We start from the raw sequence: 26,714 nt of genomic DNA on the forward strand, positions 1-26,714 counted from the left end.
GAGTTATGAAGTTACCTATTTTTACTTATTACAAAAGGAGATCTATGATGACCACCACGTTCGCAAACAGAAGGAGATCTATGACAACCACTACATTGGTTCTTGGAAGTTTCCTTGTGCAACCAAAGAAAATACAATTGTCGATATGACCCTTGAGGGGTCCCCTTTAGGGATAAGGGCCATATCAACATGCTATATTTATCCAATGGCATCTTGGATATTGTATAATGCATGTCAATATAGCTCTTACCCCCAGAGGGGATCCCTAAAGGGCCATATCATCAATTGCATTTTTTTAAAGGTTACTTGTATTTCTCTAGATGTTCTCCATGCAATCACCACGGTGGTTTTGGAGCTATTTTAGCACTATTTTAGTCCTAAACCAAGGAAAATGTAGTCCTACTTTACTGGTATTTTAGTCCTTGTTACAATAAATCCTAAATAAGGAAAAAAGTATTCCAAGCCATCGAGTTGAGTGAAGGCCCGATGGTGCCATTCATATAAGTATTTTAGTCCTTGTTTTGCAATAATTCCTAAATGAGGGCAAAAGGATTCCAAGCCACCATGGTGACTGGTTGACTGGAGACTCGATGGTGCCATCAGGATAATCAACTACAATTCATCAAGTAAAATTTGAGCAAAAGAAATTACATCTATATGCAATAATAGTTTATATAAAATTTAACAATAATTTATACTGAGAGCCTCATGTTGCAAAAATTGAACAAAAGATCTTACATTTATAAAAACTCAACAATTGTTGAGAGTCTAGAGGCCAAAAAATTACATCGAGCGAGGATAACCACTTAGCCATTAATGAGTGGTTTATATAAAAATTAACAATAGTTTATATTGTGAGCCTCATGAAATAAAAATTGAACAAAAGAGATTACATAATTTATACAAACGTAGCAATTGCTAAGAGCCTTAGAGGCCAAAAGATTACATTCAGCAAGCCAAAAGATCACTAAATGCCTTAGAGGCTAAAAGATTACATTCAACCATTTCTAAGCGGTTATAAGCCTCATTGAGCAAGAGGATATTTGTACAACACAATATTGTCAATCGTTGATTGCAAGAGGATATGTGTATAACTTGGTATTTTCAATTGCTGATACTCACAGAGGCCAACCCAACTTACTACAGTCGATTGTTTTGGGTAGCCGATGGAGGAGATGATGGAGAGGCTGAAGACTGTGCACATTGCACAAATGCAAGACTCAAAATACGCCCCTCCAACAAGACGAGAGAACTCTGCTATGAAAATCCTTAGCCCCTTGTCAGCATCTCCAGAAAATCCATAGAGCACAGCCACATAGAGGCCAGAGGTGGGCATGCCATTCAAGGTGGTGACATGCAGATGTGGGGGGAATCGATCAAGGGAACGAAGAGATTCCAAAAGAGCGAGCATGAGTGGTTTATAAAGAAATTAACAACAGCTTATACTGAGAGCCTCATGGAGACAAAATTGAACAAAAGAGCTTACATTTATAAAAATTCAACAATTGTTGAGAGCCTTACAGGCCAAAATATTATATCCAGCCATTGCTGAGTGGTTATGAGCCTCGTTGAGCAAGAGGATATTTATACAACTCAGTATTGTTGATTGCTGATAGCAAGAGGATACTTGTATAACTCATTATTGCCGCCAGTCTAGCTTGCTACATTCAAAATTTTTGGGGAGCCAATGGAGGAGACGATGGAGAGATCGAAGACCATGCACATTGCACAAATTCAAGACTCAGAATAAGCCCCTCCCAACAAGACAAGAGAACTCTTCTATGAAAATCCTTAGCCCTTTGTCAACGTCTCCAAGGAATCCATAGAGCACAGCCATATAGAAGCTAGAGGTGTGCATGCCAATCAAGGTGGTGACATACAGATGCGAGGGAAATCGATCGAGAAAACAAAGATTCCATAAGAGCGATCATGTCAAGTCCTAACGAGTGCAACATAATGACCTTATATGAGAAGGCAGACAAGATTGGAATCACATTGCATCGAGAGGTGATAGTAGTAATAGGCATGGTAAAAAGAGTGGGTGAGCAGTGGGCAAGTGAGCACGGGAGCAGATGAGCGAATGCAAGTTGGAGGAGGGAGCATGGAGCAAAGTAGAGTAGGGACAGAAGAGAGTTGGAGAACAATGCGTGGAACAAAGTAGCAGAGCAGGGAGGACGGATAAGAGCAAAGTAGCCAAATTCCAAATGCCACGAACCTTATATTAATCAAAGTTCGAGCCATCGAAGCTTGGAGGGAAAGAGATGAGTGTGCTGTCCAGTGTTCCATTCCCTTCACTGTTTTGTCTTATATCCATCTCGATTGTTTCTTTCTCCCTTGTAATAAGGCTACAAACTTAAGCCTCCACTATTCCATTCCCTTCACTGTTTTGTCTTCTATCCCTCTTGACCACTTCTTTCTCCCTTGCACTCGGACTACAAACTTAATCCTCCACTATTCCATTTCATTCACTGTTTCATCTTTTATCCTTCTCAGCCTTTCTCCCTTGCACTCAAAGTACTAGTGTACCTAGATGATGTTCTCGTCTGCAGTGCAACGTGGGAAGAACACATGAACGTCCTGAAGCAGGTACTTCATCTCCTTCCACAATTTAATCTTTGATTCAACCCAAACAAGTGCCAATGGGCCCAAACATGCCTCAAGAACTTGGATTCATCATTGCGGCTGATGGCGTCAGGCCTAATCCCAAGAAAGTCAAAACACTACAAGAATTTTCAGCTCCCACCAATTCCAAGGAAGTCCAACATTTCTTGGGCATGTCCAGTTTCAGCTTGTGTTTCATGCCAAAGCTATCTATGATAGCCCACCCTCTGCGCAAACTCTTGTGCAAGAAAACCAAGTTTCAGTGGGACGACAAATGCCAGCAAGCTTTCCAAAGGATTTGGGATATTCTCAAGGAAGACGCCTTACTACATCACTTCGACCTCAGTAAGCACTTTCTCATTCGCACTGATGCATCCAAGCACAAGCTAGAAGCAGTTCTTCTACAACAAGATGCGGATGGCCATTGGTGACTGATCATATACCTCAATCATTTCCTATCAGAACCTAAGTTAGGATACTTCGCCACAGACCTTGAATGCCTAGCTATTGTGTGGGCAATTTCAAAGCTGCATGCTTATCTCCACGAAGCTCGCTTCACAATGCAAACCGACCATGCCACTCTCACTGGCCTCATGAAAAAAAACATCTTCAAGGGCGTTTGGCTTGATGGGTCCTTTTTCTTGAAAATTACAAGTTTTACATTTCATATCGCCCAAGTAAATACATTCAAGTTGTGGATACTCTCTCATGCACAACAATCCAAGGTGCATAGGTTGCCTTTTGTGCTTGCCTCCCAATCCCAGGTAGAGAGCCATCCCTTACCCTCCAAAGATGACTTACGTCTAGCTCAAGAGCAAGACCCTCAATGTATTCGCATCTGCCAATAGTTACAATCAGCCAAACCCCCCCTTCACTTCTGCTTGATTGACAATCTCTTATATTATCACAAGCCTCCTTTTCAGCCGCAAATCTTCATTTCGCAAATCTTTCAAGACCGTTACCTACATTCTTTCCATGATGGCCTGTTCGGAGGACACCTCGGCCCAAGGTTTTTACCAAGCTACAAGTAGCTTCTACTTGCTAAAGATGCGCTTTTCGGTCCACAACTACATATAGTCATGCCCCAAATGCCAAGATTTCAAATCCCCCACCTTGAAGCCAAAAGGAAATATGCAATCTATAACCATCACACGCCCTTTCGAGCTTGTAGCTTATGATATTATAGGGCCTTTTCCAACGTCAAAAGGAGTAATAATACATAATTGTGTTAACATATTATCTGACATGATGGGCAATAGCCAAGCCCCTCAAGTCCGCCACTATGTCTAACGTTGCTGGCTTTTTAATTCAACATGTGATCTTACCTCATGAGTGCCCAAAATTGTTGTTAGACTAAGGAAGAAATTTCAAATTTAAAGTTCTCCAAATAGTGGCTGACAGACTCAATATCCAACAACAGTTCGCAAGCCCACACCACCCCAACTGCAACAGTCTCACCGAATGGTTAAACTGAATAATCAAGATGATGCTCACAATGTACGTGAATGCCCAGCATTCTAACTGTGATGTTTCACCGCCCTACATGATCGCGGCCTACAACACTTTGCTCCAAGAGTCCACTCGACTAAGCCCCTTTGAGAGCTTGTATGGACAACCACCTACCTCCCCCCTGGGAGTCGGCCTGATTGATCACTCCAAGATCAAGCATAAAGAAGTGGCATAATGGGCCGATTACCTGCAAGAGGTCCTCTCCTTCCTACGACAAAATGCAGCGGAACATCTGCGTAAGGTCAAAGCCCGTCAAAAAAGACTCTACGACAAAAAACATTGCGCCGTTCAATTCCATGGGGACAATTGGAGAGGTCACCTCCCCATCTGTAAGCCCCCATATAAAGAGAGCGTGGGGGAGGGGGACCTAGGGCATGTGCCCAAGAGAAAATGAGAGAGGGGGCTACCACATGGGCAGCACCTCACAAGGTCAGGACAACCAAAGGGGCTGCCAGATGGATAGCAAACAAGCTGCCATGTGGGTAGCACACAGAAGGCTCACATAGGAACAGCATGGCAGGCCAAAAGGCGCAGCTGTCAAAGTAGGATCCACGGGCTTGCAAAAGAGGCGCACACGTGGTGCCATGGGCAAGCTAGAGGCGCTTGCATGGCGGGCTGTCTCTGGCAGAGCAGATGGTGCAGAAGGGCGAGGCAAACCAATAGATCAAGTCGGCCACATGGAGGCCTAGTGGAGTAGCAAAGGGGGCTACTAGTAGACAGGGACATGCGTTATATAGGGTGGTCCCTTGCCTTGATTAGAGGGCCAAGGCCCTAAAAGCATGGGCCGAAGGGCCCCAGTTTGAGAGCCCTTAAGGGGCTGACTAGTCGGTTAGTCTGGTCAGATAGAATGGACAAGGCTAGTCAATTTTTATAACAAGCCCCTAGGCCTATAAAAGGAGGTCCTTCAGGCCCTCATATGTCTTTCTCTGGAGTAGCAAACAGGAGCAGCAATTAGGGCTTCCTTGGGCCTTTTCCTAGGAGGTGAAGGAGACCTAAAGAGGACTGCAGACTGAGCTAGTAAGCGATGCCTACCTAGGTTGGTTTCCAGACAACAAGGTGGAGAGGATCATTCTGGATAGAAAGTCCACAGACTCTCGAGGTGGAGCACGCAGGCTCAAGTCTAGAGATATCTGGCAGATAGTAGAAGAACATTGTGGACCATTGGTGGGACTTTGGGCCTATCTTTTTCATTGTGTCCATAGTTTTGGACGGCAATATATTGTTTTGGTAGCTTCTCTATCTGACTGGATCATTGTCTATTGATGAGTCTGCACATCTCTGTGATGCAGATTAAGTTAAGAAGTTTGTGATTCCACACCACTGTGTGAGCTCCTGGGCTATACTATCAGTCTTCCGCTATGTGTACCCTCTGTTGGTCAATTTCTAACATGGTATCAGAGCCCAAGTAGGAGGCTCACAGGTGTGGGAGCCTAAAAGCAGGGACCTTGCTGAAGGACGACCCTAATTCAGAAGCTCTTGGGAATTGACTTCCACGACTGAAGGAGAGTGCCCTTACAAGGAGGAGGGTGACTCCGGTTCAGTCACATGCATAAGGAGTTTTGGTCTATGGAAGGTTGAGTTTTTTCGACTTTGGTGTGTGGTTTAGCAGTAGAGATGTCGATCTCTTCATCCTAGATTTATACCCTGGACCTTGAGTGAGCTTTGACCCTCATATAGAAACTCAAAGGATTAGATCATACAAGTCCATCACCCAGCCCTACTCTTTGATGGAGGATCTCATGTACTTCCGAGCGAACATCACCTTGAGGCGACTATGTTAGTTGTCTCTGGAAATCAAGCACCAGACCGTTGCATTCTTCAAGCACATGCTAGTAGAGTAGCAGAAGGATGCAATTCCAACTCCGCCCTAAGAAACTAGCAGGAGTCCAAAAGCAAAATGCATGAGCCATGAGGGGTCGATAGGTAATCAACCCTCACATGTGAACAAAGTCCTAGACTCATGGTGGAGATAAATGGACTACAGCTTCAAGATGCCTTCTTGGATGGTGGGGCAGCCCAATGAACATTATGCCCAAAGGTACAATGCTAGAACTTGGCTTGGAACTAATAAGTGACATCCAAGTATGCAGGGCTAATCGCAACACGTAGAGTAAGGCTATTGGGAGCAATCAAAGGTGTCCATTAGAAGATTGGTGTAGTCGCATTCCTATCCAACTTTGTGGTTCTGGATATATCGAAGATGAAAAAAGCTACCCTCTTTTTCTAGGCTGACCATCTTTGAGGTCTACCAATGCCATTCAAGATTGGTCCACTGATCAAGTGCGCTTGCCCTTAGGGTCGACATCATTGGAGATTGACATGATCACAGGGACAGCAAAAAATTGCCCAATTGAATTGGGGGAGGAAGATTTTGAAGAAGAAGCAAGCATCAGGAGGAGCATTGGGCTCTTGGTGATTCAACCGTAGGAGCCTAAGACTTGGCCTATGTTGAGGAATCCCCCTTGGAGGAGGAATGCTGTGAGACCAAAACACTGGAGGACAAGGAGAGCTTGACATACTTGCTAGAATCGGTTGACCCTAATGAGGAAGAAGCTATTATTTTGGATTGAATGGGTGCCTTGGGCTCCTTGTCAGCCAACATGGTGGACTTATGTCCCTCCAATGACTCTTATGACTCTGATGCTGATGATCCTATCAATAGTACCATGGTCCAAGAAGGGCTCCCATCTTGATCCTGTGGTCCAAACTGATCACTGCACAAGTTGAGATGGGTTTTTTATAAGTGCAGAGAAGCCCTCTTGTGCTTAAACTCGAACAAGTGTTTCTTTCTAGCACTACAAGGAGTGCTTCTTGGACACATTGAAGTTTGCTAAAGGAATGACTACAAGTCTTGCTAAGGTAGAAGTGATTCTCTCCTTGCCTATTCCTCGCACACCTAGAGAAGTGAAGTCCTTTTTAGACCATGTGGGTTATTCATCTGATTTTATGCCAACATTGTTGTTGCGTTGACCGAGCTACTTCACCAAGAATGATTCTGTATTTTAACAATTGGCATTTGAACCCTTGTGAAAGCATCTATTCTATGCCAGTCGAACTAGGAAGTCATTTTTCATGTGCATGTGGATGCTAGTGGATTGGCCATTGGTGCAATCTTGGCCGAGCATAACAAGGACCACAAGGTGGATGTCCAATGTACTTTGCAAGCCAACAACTGAGTGGAGCAGAATGTAATTTCAGTACCATCACAAGAGAAGGTCTCGGCATGGTGTATGCCATGACCAAGTATCGCCATTACCTATTGGGAAGTAGGTTCATCATCTCACTAATCATCAAGCTCTTAAGTATGCCATGACCAAGTATTGCCATTACCTAGTGGGAAGTAGGTTCATCATCATTGATCATCAAGCTCTTAAGTACTTATTGAATAAGCCCTCTTGGTATGGAAGATTGAGCAAGTAGATACTGCTTTTTCAAGAATTTGGCTTTAACGTAGTAGTGAGGGCCAGAAGGCTACATCAACCTGGCGACCACTTGTCAAGGATTACCTTTGGGAAAGTAGCCATAGGTGTGGAGGAGAGCTACCAGATGCTAGCCTTGGAATTCAATCATTAAAAGATGAGTGCTTGTTTATAATTGCTTCCGACCTTGCTGTGCCGATACCATTCAATTATTATCCACTAGCAAATTTCCACCAGGGATGACTCCTATAGAGAAAAGAAAATGGCTCATTCAAGCCGCACCTTCCTAATTGATTGCAAGACAACTCTATGAGTTGGGAAGATACCACTATCTTGCGACGGTGTGTCATTCCCCACAAAACTCAATCCATTCTTGAGGAGTCTCATGCTGCTATAGGGGGCAATCATATGGCTCCTGAAGCTACCGCCAGGAAGATTATGTGCACAGGGTTTTGGCGGCCCGAATTGTTCCAAGCTTTACATGCATGTGCGTTGTTGTGACTCGTGTCAATGAGAAGACATATCTCCCCCTCAATCCCTTCAACCCAGTGCCACCTTCTATTGATGGTTTTGGATATTTTGCTAGACCCATCTCTCTTGCCACAAGACGAGGAAATCAATATACTCTAGTTGTAGATACGATGGTACCAAGCGGGTCGAGGCTAAGGTGGTGAAGACATGTAGTGCTCAAGTGGTGGCCACCCTTTTGTATGATCGAATCATATCAAGATTTGGGTGTCTAGTGGAATTGATGAGCGACCGTGGTTGCCATTTCTTAAATGAAGTTATCTCCGAGTTCGTCAACCAGATGCAAATTGTTCATAAAACATCTACTTCCTATTACCTTGAAGTAACGACCAAGCAGAAAGCAGCAACAAAACATTTGGTGGTATCATGACAAAACTTTGCCTGAGTTGCTTACAAGATTGGGATGTGTTACTTCCTATAGCTTTGTTGCATACCACAACGCCTACAAGGCTAGCACAGGGTATTCCCCTTTTAAGTTGGTGTATGGCCTAGAGGAAGTCATGCCCTATGAGTTCCATATACATGCCCACCCGTGGAATGGCAAAGATGGATCGTGACTTGAGGCCTGCACAGTGGAAGGCTTATGGGATCTTAATCTCAACACAGTGTTTGGTGGATTTGACTCCTTATTGGGAATTGATCCAACAAGGGTATGGCTAGGTGACCCTCACTGCTTCAAACTGCAAAGTCAGTCTCATTCTTAGGACACAACATGACTTAATCACTATAGTGCTTCAAGAACACAAAGAATGACTCAGTAACACTCGGTGCCCAAGACCCAAAATAACTCGATCAACCCTGGTGCTTCAAGACACATATCATGACTCAATCACTCCATGTTAGAAATCATGCTACAGCAGAATTTGGAAGCAAAAGAGATTAATACTTGCTAGAAAACACTCAACAAAAGTGCAACAACATAAGTAACAAAGGAGATGGCAAAGTTGAACAAGTTCTTCCTTCTATAATGAAGGGCAAAAGCTCCAAGAGGAGCAGCTACAAAGGGCAACAGTTGCTGGAATCTTCTTCCACCAACAGTGGCCTAGACAAGTCGCCTTCTCCCTACTAAATACGCAAAGTACGCACTGCTGGATCAGCTTCAATGCTGAGAGGCTGAAGGCATAAGTGCCGTATGATAGTGAGGGGGAAGGGGGCTTTATATAATAGTGGAGAGGCCACGAAGGGGAGGTGGACCATTGACCTTGACCATCGACCTTAGCCACCGACCATTGACTTTGGCCGATCGACGACCCCCTCTCAATCACTCCCCCTTCTAACCGCCTAAGCCCCTTCCCTCTCATGAATGGGAGGACAAAACATGTGGGGCATTAACCACGAGTTCTAACACTCTAGTGAACCAAGACATGACATAACATAGTCCCCCATTCAAGATTACGGACATGGAACACCTTGGGCACCTTCAAGCTTGGTAGATAGCACTCCCGTTCCCCATGGTCATTTGATGTATAGGAATTTCTGAGGTGTTACATGGACATGTTAGCTTGGTGTTCCCTTAGGTTCAATGGAGATGGAAACGGAGGTTTGGTGTCATGTAGGTTTGATGGTGGGTTCAATAGGAAGCTTCATGTTAGCAAGTCCGATGGTGGGTGCGCAAGGAGGTTCAGTGTCCCCTAGGTTTGGTGGCGGGTGCATAAGGTGGCTTGCAGTCTCCTAGATTCGGTGGTAGGTGCACAAGGTAGACTTAATCGTGGTGATTCCTTACCTCTCCCTTACATGCACTCTCTCCCTCTCTTTCTCTCTCTCACACATTCCACCCTCTCTCTCCACCCACCTCCACTTTCTATAAATCGTCCCTCTTTCCACCCCTCCACTCTCTCTCTCTCTCACTCACTTACCATTGCCATCCACACCCCCTCGATTCTGCCATCTGTAGCCCCCCCTCCTTCGCCATCCACACCCCTTCGATTGCACCATCTGCAGTCACCCCCTCCTATGCCATCTACTCCCTCCTCCATCACCAGCTCCTTACCCTTCTCCTACCTTCCTCTTCACCATCCACACCCCCCCTCCTGCTGCCCCTGTTGCGCCATCTGCTGAGCACCCATACGTTATCTAGTGCCCCTTAGCCTGTGTTTTGCCCCCTGTTTATTGGCGCCATCCTATTATGCCCTCTTCACCTTCGACAACATCCCTTGGCTTCCTGCAGTGGTAGCCCCTTTACCTCCTACTTCCCCTCTTCTCCTGGTGCTTGCAGCTCTTTTTACTGTCTCACACCTTGTTGTGCCTCACCTCTTCCCCTTGCTAATGCCAGAGAAACTAATCAAATTCAAGCCACGCTTGCCCAAAGACTTTCTCATTGATTCTTTTTTATGCAACTATGACTTCACAAGGATCCCCTTCGCATCCTGCCCTGGTTACCCAGGCTAGCAACTCTATGACATCTCCACCAAGGCAATGCCCCAAACACCAAGGGGTAGCTTTGAGTTTTCCATCTATCTACTCCACCAGTTCCCAGTGTTACAAGTATTTCAGACGCCAAGACCACTAGGCACAAGCTTCACATAGTTCATCTAGCCATTCCAATTCTGATCATGGTGGATCATACTCTGCTATGTCTGCTCCATAGACAGTCACATCTCACGAGGCATCGAGTGGCCCAGTGTGCATCAAATTATCCCTCCAGGCTTTGGGTGGTATTCAAAGCATTCCTCGATCTAGCTCTCCATGTTTGCTGATGGAAAGATGTAATGCAATGAGAGTAAAAAGATGTAGGCTAAATCCAGGATTCAAAGTCACAGCGATGCCTGCAAGCTTGGCTTCTAGCAAAGCTCAACCTCCAATTCTACAACAACTCAAATAACTCCAGCTTGTTCCAGTGAAGAATCATCTCTAACCTTAATTTAAACAGCTTCTAGTCGCAAACACATGGAACTTTTACATAATCCACAGTGTCCCTTGGTTAAAAGTCATGGGCATCCTGATTCCTCAGCCTGTGGCATGCTGGAGCCACATCGGCAGGCCAAGCAGGCTGCCAGACAAGCAACCATGTCATCCATCAGCCATGCAGGCAGCCACGTCATCCGCCATGCAAGCAGTCTTGCAGAACAGCCACATCAACAAAGGCACCACATCAGCAAATTGTGCAATTCCATGCCATCAACCACATGCCACATAGCAGTCGGTGGTTGGCTCACCAACCTGTTCAGTCGGGGGTCTGGATCAGCCCCTGGTCAGAGGGCCCAAGGGGCCTACAGAAGGGCAGCCCCTTGGCCCTTCACTTCATCCACTCACAAGGCTGGTTTGGGACAGCAATTCTCACCAGCAGCAACAGGGATCAGCAGTAGAATAGGCCAGCTTCCAGGTGCAGCAGATCTGCCCCTTAGCATTTAGAGGTTCCTCTACAGTCCAGGTTCAGCTCCTGACAGCAGCATCAGAACTTAAGTCTTTGCAGAGAGGGTTTTGTCCCTCTATAGAGATGCTTCTCTAGTCCTTTTGCAGTGAGGGTCCATTCCCTCCATACAGTTGTATTTAGCCCTGTTGGGCAGACAGATATTCAGTTGTTTATTTCCCTCTATGGAGGCCCATTGTATTTCCTCCTCAGCCTCTCACACTCGCTCATTGTTCCACTTGTGTTTTAGGTGCATTATTCTATCAGTTCAGGTAGTAGTGAGCAGGAGAAAGAGTGAGTGAGGCTTTGTCCTTGTTATATTTTTATCAGAGCTTGATGAAACATGTAATGCAATAAGGGTAGAAAAATGTAGGCTATAATCAGAATTCAAAGTCATTGCAATGCCTGCAAGCTTGGCTCCTAGAAAAGCTCGACCTCCCATCCTACGACAAGTGCGGAATCATCCCTAACCTTACTCTAAACAGCTCCTAGATGCAAACACATGAAACTTGAACATAATCCAAAGTGTCCTTTGGTTAAATAATCAGCCCACGTGCCAAGGCAAATACCACGGGCACTCTGTTCTGGTTCACACAGGACCAAAATACAACAGCACTCTATGGAGTCTCAGAAATAAAAACCCACCTTGCTGCTAGTGTACAGTTTAGCGTCACATCAAGCAAAAAATGTAAAGAAGAAAGGTAAGAACCCTTACACTAGATTTTGGATGTCTTCAGCTGAGCAGGACACCATAGCCATTTACACAACCAATTGAGGCCCCCCATTCAGTGTCCAATCCAGCCCAATTAGCTCATAACATGACCAAAGACCTGGTGGGCTGATAAGAACGACAAGTGTCACAAGCTATTATCGTTACTTGGCTACACCAAAAGCTGGCAGAGAGCAGTTGTATGCCATTTTTCAAATATTTGCACCAAGATCTTGTGAGAAGTGCAATGAAATCAGGACAGAAATGTGAGAGAGAGAGAGAGAGAGAGAGAGAGAGAGCACTCCCACAAACTGCTCACACAGAGAGAGAGAGAGAGAGAGAGAGAGAGAGAGAGAGAGAAGGACAAGAGGATGCAAGTGATCTCAGGCCAAAACCCCAACTGCTGGGGGGAACCTCTGCATAGATGCTCAACACTGCTCCACAAGAGATGCAATGGAAGGCAGGGAGGGAGCCTATATATAGGCCCAGCCCCTCCCTCATTCGGCTGCAGCATCAGGGCCTACCCCCTGCTCTAGGAACCAACCGGGTGGGCCGACCCACCTACCAGACTCCAAGGGCTACTGTAGGGCCCTAAAAAGGGGCTGCTCCCCTGCTATCCCTGGCCCGACTAGGGGCTCCCCTGACGACCTGCATAGCCCTACAAAAGGGGCTCAAAGGAAGCCCTAGAGAAGCCTCTACCCCTGCCCAACCACCCCGACCAGGCTGCCACTGCCTGCAGCCCTACAAGAGGCTGCCATGCAGCCAATAAGGGCTGCCTCCTGCCCTATGCCTCCCAACCAGCAGGTCTAGGTGGCCGACTATCACATCAGCCAACCTCAGCCTGAAAAAAGGAACCACAGGAGCAGCAAGACATGCCTCTAGGCCTGAGAGGCACATGGCAACCATCCTCCCCTACACTACCCTCACAAGGGGAGGGCTCACCCACAACAAGGCCCTCTCTTTGTACCCTATCCTAACCTCACTGGGCGGGCACACCAACAAGAAAGGCCCTCTCTACAGTGGCATCAGAAGATGTTGACCTCCAACACCCCCTCTCCTCTCATGGACAAAACTCAGATGCTAGGGAGGGGAGCTGGGTGTGCCGCTGGAACAACTAGAGGAATCCGTCGTGTGATACTCCATCACTGAAAACAACCACAGCTACTGTCGAAGAAGCCCCCTCTTGTCATGAACCGCCTCAGCATGATCACTGGAAACCTGGTATTGTTGCTCCCAAGTCACAGATGCTAGATACACTCCTTTGGTCCGGTACTGGCACAATAAGTCATCTAGTACAACAATCCAACTATTGGTGCTGGTACATCTCAGCAACAGAAGGTACTCTAACAATAATACAACTGGTACCACCCCCAGGGCAAGGTCTACTGCCCTGCATGGGCACCTGTATCTCAGAGTTAGATAACCCCCTCTTAAGCCTCCTCTCAAGTCCAAACTCAGTTAGATAACCCCCTCTTAAGCCCCCTCTTAAGTCCAAACCAGTAAAGTGTCACCAGATTGATGTACTTCAGCGCTTCAATGACAATGGGCATGAAACCGCTCACAAGGATCAATCAATGGTGTCTAGATTCCCATGCTAGCAATCTCATCCGGATCTCTAGCACCTCATCTGACAATTGCAGCAGTAGAACACTACGAGACCCCTCTGGATCTGCGAGGTCATAACGTCCAAACAAAATACATACTCGTAACATACTGCCACCCGAGTCAACAGGAACAACAACTCCTGGCTCTGCTTGAAAGCCCGCCTCAATCAGAGACTCCACCACCATTGCACCTGTCTGGCAGGTACAGTTGCCACAAACAAGCAAGCAGTCCCCCGTCTGGATCCAAAAAAGCCTGCTGGCAAAGCATCCTGCCACTAAGGACACTGCCGCGAGTAATGACCTTCTTGGCCACATCCGTTCCAAGTATGTGACGCCTTGAGTGCTTCTCGTTCCTCAGCTGTCAACTGCTTCCGTTCCCAGCTGCCAAAGCCTCCGGCTGACTCCATAGGTATGATCTACAAATCTCCCCTCTTGGTCAAGCACCATCAGGACCAGTCCCTCCCAAGTTAACGCATTCATCCTTCCACTGGATATCAAGGATGAATAGAAAGCACCATAGTGAGAGAGAATAACTGGGACAGTAGAGTTGTGGCCATGTCCTCAGACGATATTTGCTTCCCCACCTGGAGGATCTCCTGTGGAAGTTCCTATACCTTGTTGATGTGCTCCCGCATCGATGAAGAATTCTTGGGATCCAACAATCTCATCTGGACTTCCAAGGAAACACTCTTTTGTTGGAGGCATCTCCTGATGTCACCATAGAGAGAGAGGGCCTTGCTTGTGGATGTGCCCGCCCGGTGAGTGAGGCTAGCATAGATAGAGAGAGGGCTTTTGTTGTGGGTGTGTGCCCGCCCCCGTGAGGGTAGATCTATTAGTGTTGGCAGGTGCCTTTGGGGCAGGAGACTCGGCCCCAACAGCCCCTCATATAGGGTGTTGGGTCATCCCTGTCACCTGGCCTGGTCGGCCATAATGCGAGGGGGCCAGCCCCCTTATAGAGCTGTGTAGCAGCCTCTATGTAGAGGAGGGGCAGGTCGGCCCTACAGGGCTGTTGCCTTGCCGTCGTATGCAGGTAGGGGTGAGCCCCTTATATGGGGGCAGAGGCAGCCTGGTCAGCCCCGTGTCAGGGAGCAGTAGGGCTGCTGCCAGCCCCTCTTGTAGGCTGGTGGGCAGCCCTAGAGGTGGGTCGGCCCACGTACAGCAGTGGGGTCGGCCCCCTTATGTGCCTCCCCCCTCCCCTCATTTCTCATCTTCTAGAGCTAGAGCAGTTCTTCCAGCTTAGCATCCAGTGGAGCCTGGCAGAGGAGTAGAGCCAGCGGGCCTAAAAGAGGAGCAGAGCCAGCCCTGTTGTGCACTTGTGGAGCAGGGTAGTGGAGCAGTTCAGCCAGTCCCTCTTGCTCCCCTTCCACTTGGTTGTTGAGCTGTGTGCTCCGAGCTCTCGAGCAGCCCGTTGTTTCCGTGGTTTTCCCCCAGTTGTGGCGGGGTTTTCTCCATGGATCACTTGCAGTTCTCCTGTGCCTCTCTCCTTTCTCTCCTTCTCAGTGTGTGTGTGTGTATGAGGCGTGCAGAACAAGACTAGAATTCCAATGTTGCCCACGTGCCCAGTTGACCGGCAGTTGTATCTCTTTAACCAATTAAACTTGTGCAGAAGGAGACTTCTTTGTAAGGGGCCAGACACTGCCGCATTAGTGGTAAGACCTTCCCAATATGCCTTCATCGTATTGTTCCTCTAACATTGATTATGTATCTCAGAGGAAAGCATTCCAAAAGAAGCCTACAATGAGAGTAAAACCCTATAACGGTGAATATTTCATCAAGGTGAACACCAAGAAAAACATATTGTCCTTCTGTGGAGTACCCAATCATACTATGGATTATTGCCACCTGAAAAGGTTTTCTCTATACAGCTGCTCTCCAAGAGACAAGCCCAAGAAGAGGAGAGGGATGACTCCCAAGAGAATGAAGCATTTCATGTGAAGAAGAGCTACATCAACAACAAAGAAAATCTTGCTAAAGGAAAGACTCCATCAACAAATGAAAAATCAAACTTTGTGGTAGAAAATAAAGACTTTGCCTTTTACATTCAACAACAACAGAATCAAGCACCAACAATACCTGCTAATCAAATAACAGTAGCAAGACCACCACAACAAAGATATCAAAATGCAACTCCAAGAAGGCCAAATTGACAACCATGGAGGAACCAACAGCAAAGGCAAATGCAAGATCAAGCTTGCACCTACTGTGGTATAAATGGCCATAGGCAAGGCCCACCCTGGCTTTGGTGCAAGCACAGGGAAGAGAGAGGTATACCCATCATTCAATATGACGGAAGAAATAATCAAAATCATCAGCAACAACCTCCTCCGGGAGTACATATGGTCTATCTCAGGCCCATCCACCAAGAGTACAACCTCAACAATCAACGCCATCAAATAAATGTTCAGGCTTTGGCAGTTACAAGATTAAAGAATACAAAGCCACTACCTCGGCTAGGAGATGCCCCAAGGGAAACAACCAAGATTTGGCATCCATGTATAACCGCACCTCTCCCATGAAGAGGGTCTCACTAGAGGTCCAAATGAGGTGGTTGAATCCCAAGAAGTCTTCATCAATGCGAGACCACATCAACAAGTTACAAGAACTTCAGCAGGAGATCCCCCAAGCAGGGAAGCAGATTTCTTTAACTCTCCTGTCCCAATTATCCTCTCAGTACGGGGCCTTCTATTCATCGTTGATCACCAATGGTAGGGTGCATGAGTTGACCTAGGAGTAATTGGTCCCCATGGTGCTTGACCAAGAAGAACACTTCGTCGATCATACCTATGACAGTCAGCCTGAGGCTTTGACAGCTCATCAGAGAGGAAGAAAGCAGTCGACAGCTGAGGACGAGAAGCTCTAAGGCATCTTGTACATGTAATGGATGTGGTAGAAAAGGTCATTATTGGCATCAGAGGGGTCCAGTAACTAGGTAGCCAATATTACTCCAACCTTCTAGTAGCACGAGGCAAGCGCTACCAACAAGCTTTCCAGATCCAAAAGAGGATTACTTGCTTGTCTATGGCAGCTAGACTTGCCGATCAGGTGCACCGAGCAGGGAGTCATTTATCGAGGCAAGCTATCAAGCACGAACTCGAGCCACGAGGAGTTGTTCCCGCTGACTCCAGTGATAGTATGTTACCAGATTCTATTTTGTTCCTGTGTTTGCGATCTCATTATGCAACTGCTTTACATTGACTCTCTCACATCATAGGGGTAAAGGCTTATTGAAAGGATATAACAATCCTGACATGCTAAAGGTTTGCTTCTACCTTCAGGAGAGGTGCTAATCTCAACTCACAGAACAGACAGCACTTCGATTTGGAAACAAGGCAAGATCAATGAGCAGGGTGGCATAAATAGGCTTGATCCTGCCCAGCGAGTCAGTCGTCTCAGCCAATCCTTCTGCCCAAAGAACGCCAATGCCTAAATTCTGTAGTTTTTGAGACAATTGAAACTAGAGAAAATGATAGAATAGGACCCATAATGCACCTGCAGAACGTATATTGCACAAGATAGCACCAATTCAGGAGCAATATGGGACATGGCCCATCAATCATAAGCCAAACTGAGCTTGGCAACCAGCAACTTCATGCCAAACGATTAAACCATGAGAACTTCAATGAGTGGATGACCTTTAAACTAATAGCCAAAATGAGCAGAAGCGGTTGCATCAATCCGAACCTGACCGGAAAAAACCGTTTCCAACCCGACCAGGAAAAAAGCACTTGTAACCATTGGATACATGGATGTGGAACATACTTTACATTCCACAAAGATTGAAAGCACAGATAGCTTCAGAGGTGTAATTCAACCTCTGACAAGCTGCTCAGATAATTTACAAGAAGGCAGAGCACCCAGTATCACATTTGATTGGCATGCTTTCACAAGGCGGCTGCTGTTTGGTCTATCTTGACCCAATACTGAGCCATTTCCAGGAACCCTGCAAACACCTCCACTGCGTTACGATAATGTGTGACGTGTGACCACAGTTAGAGACCACATCGCTCACTTGGGTTGGCAACTGTTTAGGTGGGGCAATGTGGTGCTGAGTGTTCGGCTCCAACGTGTAGACTTAGGAGGCGACATTTGCGCTAACTCAGAGGTAGTGTTCTGCAACACAGAGAACAAAATTAAACGATAATACGCGAAATTCACAGTAAAACCAACGAGAACGGGAGCGGATTAATCAGCTTGTCCAAGAAAGATGGCAAACTGGTCAGACCCAAAACCCGAGCCGCGTTCGCCCATTACCTGTGTTGCCGTGCTTGCTGTGCTTCATCTTGGCCAGCTCCACCTGCGTCTGCATGAACAGTTGCAATCGTTGTAACTCCAGGTCTTTCGTAAACTCCATCCTTTGTTTTTCCAGATCCATCATCTGTTGCTGTTTAGCCGTCTCTATCCTCTCGTAAACTTCTCCGAACTTGAGAATGGCCCTTGCCAAATCTTTAAATGGGCTGTCGTGCGATCTGTTCCTCTTAAATCTCTTCCCGTCCGGCGTGTTGTTAAAGCCATTCGGACAACTATCCGTCATATCCGGGCTCTCCTTGGATTTAGAGATGGTGTCAGCGGTGCTCACAACGTGATTGGTAGCGGCTACGGCAGTGAGGAGCGGCTTCTGCTCCACCTCCTCAACCGGGCGCTTGCCAGTCATAGTGAGGCTGGCGCGGGCTTTCACGGGCGTAGGCTTCTTGGGTTTCTTGGAGGGCCCAATGAGTTCGTCCAGGCGGTCGAAGAAAGCCCATTTGCTGGGTCCTCCTCCCGTGACAATCTTGCTCTTCTCCAGCTTATACTTCTTCTTGAGGGTGTCCAAGCGATTCTTGCACTGCACGTCGGTCTTGGGCACCTTGGATCCATTGGCGCGGTGGTTGACGCAATCGGCGACATCCTTCCAGTGCTTCTGCTTGAGGTTACCGCGGTTGAGCTCGAGGTAGCGGTCACCCCAGGAGTGGATGAGGGTGAGGGTGGCGCCCTCGCTCCAGCAGTCGTCACGGGAGTGGCGGTCGGGGGGGGGGTCGGGGTGGGGAGGGGGGGGGGGAGGGGGAGGGAGGGAGGCAAGGGGGGGGGGGGAGGAGAGGTGGAGGGAGAGGAGGCGTTGGGGGGGGAGGGGGGGAGGGGGGAGGAGGTGGAGGGGGTGATGGGGCTGCGGCTGAGGCGGCGGCTGTGGCTGTTGCTGCTGCTGCTGGTGGTGCTGCTGGAGCTGGTGCGGGTGAGGAGGGGGGAGGAGGGAGGAGGAAGGGGCTTGAGGGGGGGGGGGGAGGGGAGGGTGATGGGGGGAGGAGCTATGGCCGGTGGTGCTGTTGGTGGAGGAGGAAGAAGGGGACGAGGAGGAGCTATGTTCATCATCAGCGGCCATGGGTGGGAAGAAAAGAGAGCTCCCTGTCGCTCAAAAGCGAAAGGCAAGGCGGGGGCAATCAATAAACACACAAACAAGCTTCGTTCTTCGGAGCACGGCTTAAACTTCCGATCTCAACAGCAGAGAGCAAACAGGAGCAGCCGGCAGCGGCAGAAGAAGAGAGATAACAGTGAATTGAATGAACGACGGGGAAGACGAGAGCCTGAGAATCCATTCTCCCCTGATTTTCTAGGGCTCTTGGCCATTCCCTCCGACGGTTGCCGTCCCTCTGCCTTTTTTCCATTCCCTGTTTTCCCGTTTCCCCGCCGGCCTTTCCCCGTCCCTTTCTCCTTTCCCTTTCTCGCATATCCGTGATTCCTGTCTATCACAATTTTGCTCGATTCCGAAACTAATCATCATCGCCAGCTCACGCCTCGCCTTTCCCTAGCCGCTTTTTCCCCCCTTGCGTCACCCCTTCGTCACACTGGCCATGTGTAATGGCCACCCTGGCCCGTCACCTCATCCCACCCTACCGTCATTGGACTCCAACATGGATTCAAATAGGCCAACCTTGTAGCAATTTCGACTCTTTCGGCCTTGGAGTCGCAACTTTCATGTGCCAAACACAAACCCCTTGTGTCCGTGTTCATCCTATTGGGCCATGTAGGACACCCACCCTTCACACCACCTTTTGGAGGATGGCCGCCTAGTCGTATGAACCCCACCATAAACGTTGAATGGGAGTATAGAGGTCTGGAAGTTCAGGCACATGGACTCCTCACATAGATCGTCTTAAGGCACCCACCACATGAGGAAATGCACACACTCAAGGTTCCTATTGCAAACAAAGGTGCCAAAACTAGCCCTCCAAACATCCACTCTCCCTCCATACTCCCTTGAAGCCTGCTATAGGCTTCATTTATGAGCATGCAACTGGTTGTGAACCAATGGCCAATGCAACAACAGAATGGATTTCCTCCATAAGTGTTCTCTCAACTATTTTAATTACCAATGAAGTCTTCTAAGTGCCTAAAACTACAAGTGAAGTCTTCTCTTAACCATTCATTAGCAACGACACATGTGAACAAAACTACCATTAGAGGCTACTTCTCACAAACAATCTTTGGGATATCAGGACAAGTTTGGAGGGCATGCGGCCATGCTCATACTTTTTCCTCATTGAAAATGACTTCGAATGGCATTCCCTAAAATCTTCTAGTACAGACTCTCAATCCCCTTTTGCATATCCTGATTCCTCTCTCACTTGCTCGATTCCTCCTCTTTTCAAGACATGCACAATCATTCCAAGGTTGAGCAAAGCTATCACCAATGGCATAACCCTTTCCCATACGTCATGGTCATTAGCTACTTGTTTTCCTTATACCACCAGTCAAAAATGGCTTGTACACCAAAAACATTTCTCATATTAAGTCTCAAATCAGTCCCTCATTGCTTTGGTCGATATTTTCAATGCCATTCACCTTTTACTTGTTGAAATTGGCTCCCAAAACCGTTTTCCTTAATGTTCTAGTAACCCATGGTTGAGCCTTGTGACAAATTCATCAGGAGCCAAATTAGCCCTCATAATAATAAGCCCAAAGGCTTTGAAAGTGAGGGCAAGATCATGATATGGAGGCAAAGGAATTTGAACCAATTCCACATGTTTCCCGAGTACATGACATATGCCCAAAGGCTTTGAAGGTGAGGGGTAAGCAATGACAATGATAAGGGGGCAAATTATGCACCAATTCCACATTCTCAATGGGACTAAGTTCCTTTTACTTTTGTCACATGCCCATAAGTGCCAAGAGCCCTCTTTGCCCTCTTTATTATTTTGACCCATAGGATGCCAATACCTTACCATGCCATGAGCGGGTCGAAGGCAAATGCCCCCAACAACTAGCCCCATAGGCCAAAACATGTGACCACCCACACAAAGCGAGAATGCTAAGCACACAAGACTACACACACCTAGCCAAGTCACCAATTCTAGGACTACCCAGACACGGCTAGGTTGACAACTTTGAAATTAGTAAAATCATCATCATTACGTGTGTTCTCATGCGTAAGCATGTACATCTATCCACTCGTCCATGAGTCCCATACCCCATGAGGGTTCAGCCACAAATCACACTAGTTGTTACCAATCTAATTACCAAGTAAGCAACCGTCACATTTAGGAGTCCCATACCCCATGAGGGCTCAGCCACCACAAATCACACTAGTTGTCACCAATCTCATTACCAAGCAAGCAACCATCACTTCCCAAGCAAGCAACCGTCACTTCTAGGTGCGTATTACTAGGAGGGCATTGCCACCACTATTACAGTCTACCATGCCATAACATGAAGTCCACAAAGCACTTGTAACATGTCACCACATCAAGTACAAGTGTTATCGTATGCACAGTCCTACCATAGTCTTGCAGGTACCACCTTCTCTAATGCCAACTATTAGATCCACCAAATAATATCACATTGCACCATAATGATTCTCTAAGTTCCCAAAAAGTTGGAGGAAGGATGCTCAAAGGGAGTTCAAGTCTTCATTGTATCTATGGCCCTACAGAGCCACATTTGCATAAGGATTAAGTCCCTTTTATTTTTGCCACATGTCCATAAGCTCTTAGGGGCCTTGACTCATAAGATCCCAACCATACCATGCTATAAGGGGGTGAAGGCATATGCCCCCAACACTTCTTTCACTACATGTAATACTTTTGAAAGATCAAAGGCTTGATATGCAAACACCAGTTGGTAATGGCAAATCTCATGATGACTTTATTTTTTAGGAGCATAATATTACACTTGATTATAGTTGTCACAACAATTGAAATGAAATTAAGCTTGTGGACATCTTCCAAATAAAGAAATCATAATGTGCTAGCCATGTGGTAGTCTATGTGCTTCTGCACACATAACAACCTATCTCTTCATGCTCAATCCCACCATCCATATGACCCCCTTCCCCTATGGCTATGTTTCATGTGCGCCCTATCTCCTTTCCACCCCTCAATTGGTCCTCTTCATTGCCGATTGATAGTGTGCCCTCTCTCTCTTCTAACTCACCTCCCTCTCACTCACACCCCTCAACCACTTCGTCAACTTCCTCGTGATTAGTGCTACACCACCTGCTCACTCCATGATTCCCCTCCTTCCCCTAATCCATGTTTAACCGGGAACCCCTCCCTCCCTCATCATCACTCCTTTTGACAATGTGGCCCTCACCCCTCTTGTCTATCCCTCATAGTGCTGCCTAACTAAGTACAATTTGTTTACCTCCACTTTAGTCATCCCCCTCATTTTCTTTTACCTACTCCTTTGTAGCCTCCCCCATGGCTGAGACATCTCCCTCATGCTCCTCACATTTTTTAGATACAAAACAATTCTCATTTTTTCCTTCATATGATGATTTAGTGTTGTTCTAGACAGTATCAAGCATTTTAAAACAATGTTTATATCTAAGGAGTGCCAACATCATGTATCAAATCACCATGCATGTGACTATCTATTCTTGAGGGATCTCAACAATGGAAGCAGAATGGAAGAAGGTGAGAGAGAGGGAGAGCTAGAACATGGGTAGATTGCTTTTGCCCCATACTCCTCACTTTGGCACCTTCTCTCACTCTCACCTTCAGGTGGTCAGCTAGGCTTTCCTATCTATTCCATTTACTCCCCTCACCCCTCTTAGTTGTATCCCCCCCTTGATAGTGTTGTCCCCGTCTTCTCTGGAACCACCTCTTCCCATCTCTGCTTCTCAAGTAGTTCTCTTCCCTTCTAGTACCTTCTTCTTCTCTTGATAGTAGCAGGTATATTGGCAAAAACTCTAAGGGAAATAGGCCCATAAAAAGTTATGCAGGTCATCATGGAAAATGCAAAGAGTTGTAAAAAGGTTGGCAGGACAATTTGGGCATCTATATGTGTCATCATGATGCACACACGACTTAACTTGGTGTTGAAAGATTGGTACACATGTACCATGGTTTAACGTGACTAAATGTATCATCATGATGCACACACAACTTGAACTTGGTGTTGAAAGATTGGTACATATGTACCATGGTTTAACATGATTGTGCACGTTATGATGTTATCCCCAAGGGAATCCCTTCCTCCCATCATTGGAACTATCAAAACAGTCCCAACATAGGAGGAGGAACAAGAGGTAAAGGTGATACCACAAATGAGGACACCTTATAGCACTAATGAGGACAATGAGGAAAAGGCAAAGGAAGAAGACGTCATTGGGCTTCTAAACCATAATGATGATGGGCAAGGTGATGATGACTCTAATGATCAAGATCCTAATGGTTTTTGAAGGCTAAATAAATTTTCTACCTCTTTGGAAATGACTTGGATTTTGTCAAGGTGTGGATGTGTGTGGATGGTTAAGCTTTATCATGTTTATAAATTCATTTATTTATGTTGCTTAATTGGATTAGCATTTTAATGGTTTAGTACAAATGATCATGGATTCTAATGGTTTCATGTTTTAATCAATTCGATGGTTGATGTTGCTAAAATGTGTATTTTGATGGTTCCTTTGGTTTAATGTTGCTTACATGGATTATAATCTTGATGGGCTAGTATTTTTATTTCCTGATATTTCAACTAAATTTTGATGCCTCAAGATTTTAACTAATTATGGTTTATGCTGCTGAAATAGATTAATGGTGAAGCATTGCAATTTTTGGATTTACATTGATCAATTTATTTTGGTGGTTTCATGTTGCTTCAATGGAGTTATAACTTAGCATTGCAACATTGCTCAATGGTTTTTTTTTCTTTTTATTGTTTAGGGCTACTTGAATGGGTATAACAATTTCGATTTCTTCAATGTACAATTACATTTAATCAATACATATTCAATTGCTAGAAGATGATCCATTTACATGATATATTCATAGTGCATGAGCTACGTTACCACCAAATTTCCAAGTCCCAAAAGCAATATATGTTTTCATCATGCTTTGCATGCCCAAAAATTAGAATTTCTTGGTGACATTGGTAATATTTGGAGGGACTCCTATTCCTCTAGTCCAACTTGATCAAGGTGCATTATTCCTTGCACTGTGATGCATAGGCTTTTGAGCACCACCTCTTCTAGCATGTATGTCTATTGGAAAGGTATCTAGCCAATATTGAGTGTTGTTTTGTATACCCATAAGGTAGCTGCTAACTTTCCCTTCAACCTATGTTGCAAAAATGCTTTGAATCTCTCAAGCTTCTTTAATAAATGTTGCTTTTACTTTAGAGTGTATAAGACTAATTCATCAAAGGCGAAGAATTATATAATTCATTAAAGACTAATTCAACAAAGACAAAGAATACTATGAGAGTCGAGATGATCCTCTTTAATATAGTTTAGTCACAAGGTCGTGGACTGCCTAGGCTCACAACCAAGTACAATATATTTTCGCTTTTGTAGACATCTACTTAAGCAAGTGACAAAGATCAATCTCAAACTATAGGCAAATTCATGACATGGCATGCTAAGAATCATTGACTGATGACACACTTGAAGGATTCCTATAGATTGTGCTATATGGAAGCACATAGATAACATGCAACTAGATTTTGCAGAGAAGCACATAACTTACATCTTGGCCTGGTGGTGGATGGTGTGAACCCTTTTAGATTACACTCAACGTCATGGTCAACATGCCTTATAGTTGTGGTGAATTACAACATCCCCACATGGTTGACTATAAAGACAGGATTGCTTATGCTTGCCCTTCTTGTCCTAGGGAAATATAAGGCAAAGAATATGGGCATGTACATCGGGACCATTGATAGAGGAGATTTATATAGGGATTCATGTCTTCGATAGATTAGGGATAGATCTTGGAGGCATCATCATGATCTTTTTATTAGAGGAATCTTGATGATGTGGACCTTGCATGACTTCCCTAGATAATGAAGTGTGCTCAAGTAAAAGTAACTTGCCCATTACTAGTTATGTATCTAAAGATGTGTGGTACTAATCCTCGCTCTTATGCATGTAGGTTTGCGAACTGGTGGGTAACATGCTTGTTATTTGTGTTGAAGAATGGAGGAATCATACTCTTTACACTTGAAGAAGATGGTGGATGAGGTTCATGATCAACACCTCTTGCATGACCAATCCTACAAATGATGGGATTGTTGAGCTTGTGTGTAGTCCAAGTATTTTTATTGAACACGGAAGGTCATAAGTTGTAGAATATGAAGAGTTTAGGTTACCAAGATGATGCTCAAAAAGTCACTTCTCTCAAAGACGTATGTATGAACAATGTATGAGAGAGTGAGCATTCTTCAGCTTCTATTCTGCTACAAAAATTTTGAGACTATTAAACTATTAGACACAAGCTATTTTGAGTCTTGGAGGTTTCTCTAAGTTAAAATTTTTAATTCTTTGATAGTCTTCCACTGAAAGATTATGTTGTGCTTTATTGCCTATTATTAGCTTAGAATGTTGCTCAAAATTCACATGTTTTGAATACACTCTGTTATTTTCTTGAGCTATATCAACAATTGGCCATCCCACACATTGGTTTGAGATTCAAAAAGTTGGTGAAGTGCATCAACTAATCAGATCAACATTGCGGGAGCCAACATCTAGGTAACATGCAGATGCATTGAAAATCAATTCAAAGATGGCCAAGGATATTGGATAAGATTGCAAGTAGTCAGAGAGTGCTAGTAATCTAATGACATTTGGTCTTAAAAATGCTCCACCTACTTTTCTAAAATACATTTAGCAAGCCTTTGCACCTTTTCTTCTTGACTTTATAAGACTAGCTTTGGTGTATTTGGCAAGAAGAAAAATCATATTGAGCACTCAAGTCTCTATATTAATAAATGTTAATTGGCCATATTAAGGATCAAATTGACAAATCTACTTTTGGAGTCAAAAGATGAGTCTTATTGGGACACATTATCTCAGAGGAAGGTATGACTATTGATCCCCAAAAACTTGAGGCAACTTAAAAATGCCTACACCAAAAAATCTAAAATAATTGGAAAGATTTATAGGGTAAATCAAATGGCATAATAAATTTCTTAGATATCTCTCTCATATATGTGAGCATTTGACATGTTTGACCAAGAAAGATGTTCCTTTTATCTTGACTAACAAAGAATAGAAAGCATTCAATCTATTAAATAAAATGTTGATAGTTGCTCCTATTTTGCAGTTTCTTGGCTAGGGATTACCATTTCATGTTTTTGTGGATGCCCCACAAGTAGCCATTGAATTTTAAGCAGAGAAAAGCCAAGAATCCTTATAGAGCAATTTACTATGTAAATAAAATGATGAATAAAGAAGAACATAATTATTTTGTAGTATAAAGAGAAGCATTGGGCATTGTTTATTCCTTGAAGAAATTTAGACACTATCTAGTAGGTTATCTTCCATGTGGATCATCAGGCTTTCATTTATTTGGTTAAACAAATAATTTATGACGTGGATTAGCCAGACAAATACTCTTATTGTAAAGTTTTGATTACATAATCATTCATACTCGTGGTCAACATGCTATTGCTAATCATCTAAGTAGACCAATTACATGATACATCTTTCTTCTTATTCAACCACTTGATTTTAGTAGCTGGTATGATCAGATGTTGTTTTTTCTAACTGTAGCTTTGTTTCTTGAAACTCTATCCAAAGGTAAGAGGTTATA

General features: G+C 45.2%; 1 protein-coding gene and 1 long non-coding RNA gene across 2 annotated transcripts in view; one reads left to right on the forward strand and one right to left on the reverse strand.

Moving 5' to 3' along the window:
• Positions 1-26,714, forward strand: part of LOC147880576 (uncharacterized) — a 135,613-nt gene that overhangs the window by 82,250 nt on the left and 26,649 nt on the right. The gene's annotated exons all lie outside the window — the stretch shown is intronic.
• LOC147880580 (trihelix transcription factor ENAP2-like) lies at positions 16,882-19,059 on the reverse strand. Its single transcript, XM_087370354.1, is given in 3 exon segments — positions 16,882-17,829; positions 17,971-18,882; positions 18,885-19,059. Coding segments are annotated over 3 exon segments (1,101 nt in total). The 3' UTR covers positions 16,882-17,815.

This window comes from Dipteris shenzhenensis, chromosome 32 (genome assembly GCF_047967505.1).
Source record: "Dipteris shenzhenensis isolate YYH24624 ecotype China chromosome 32, Dip_SZ_1.0, whole genome shotgun sequence".
NCBI classification, from domain to species: Eukaryota; Viridiplantae; Streptophyta; class Polypodiopsida; order Gleicheniales; family Dipteridaceae; genus Dipteris; species Dipteris shenzhenensis.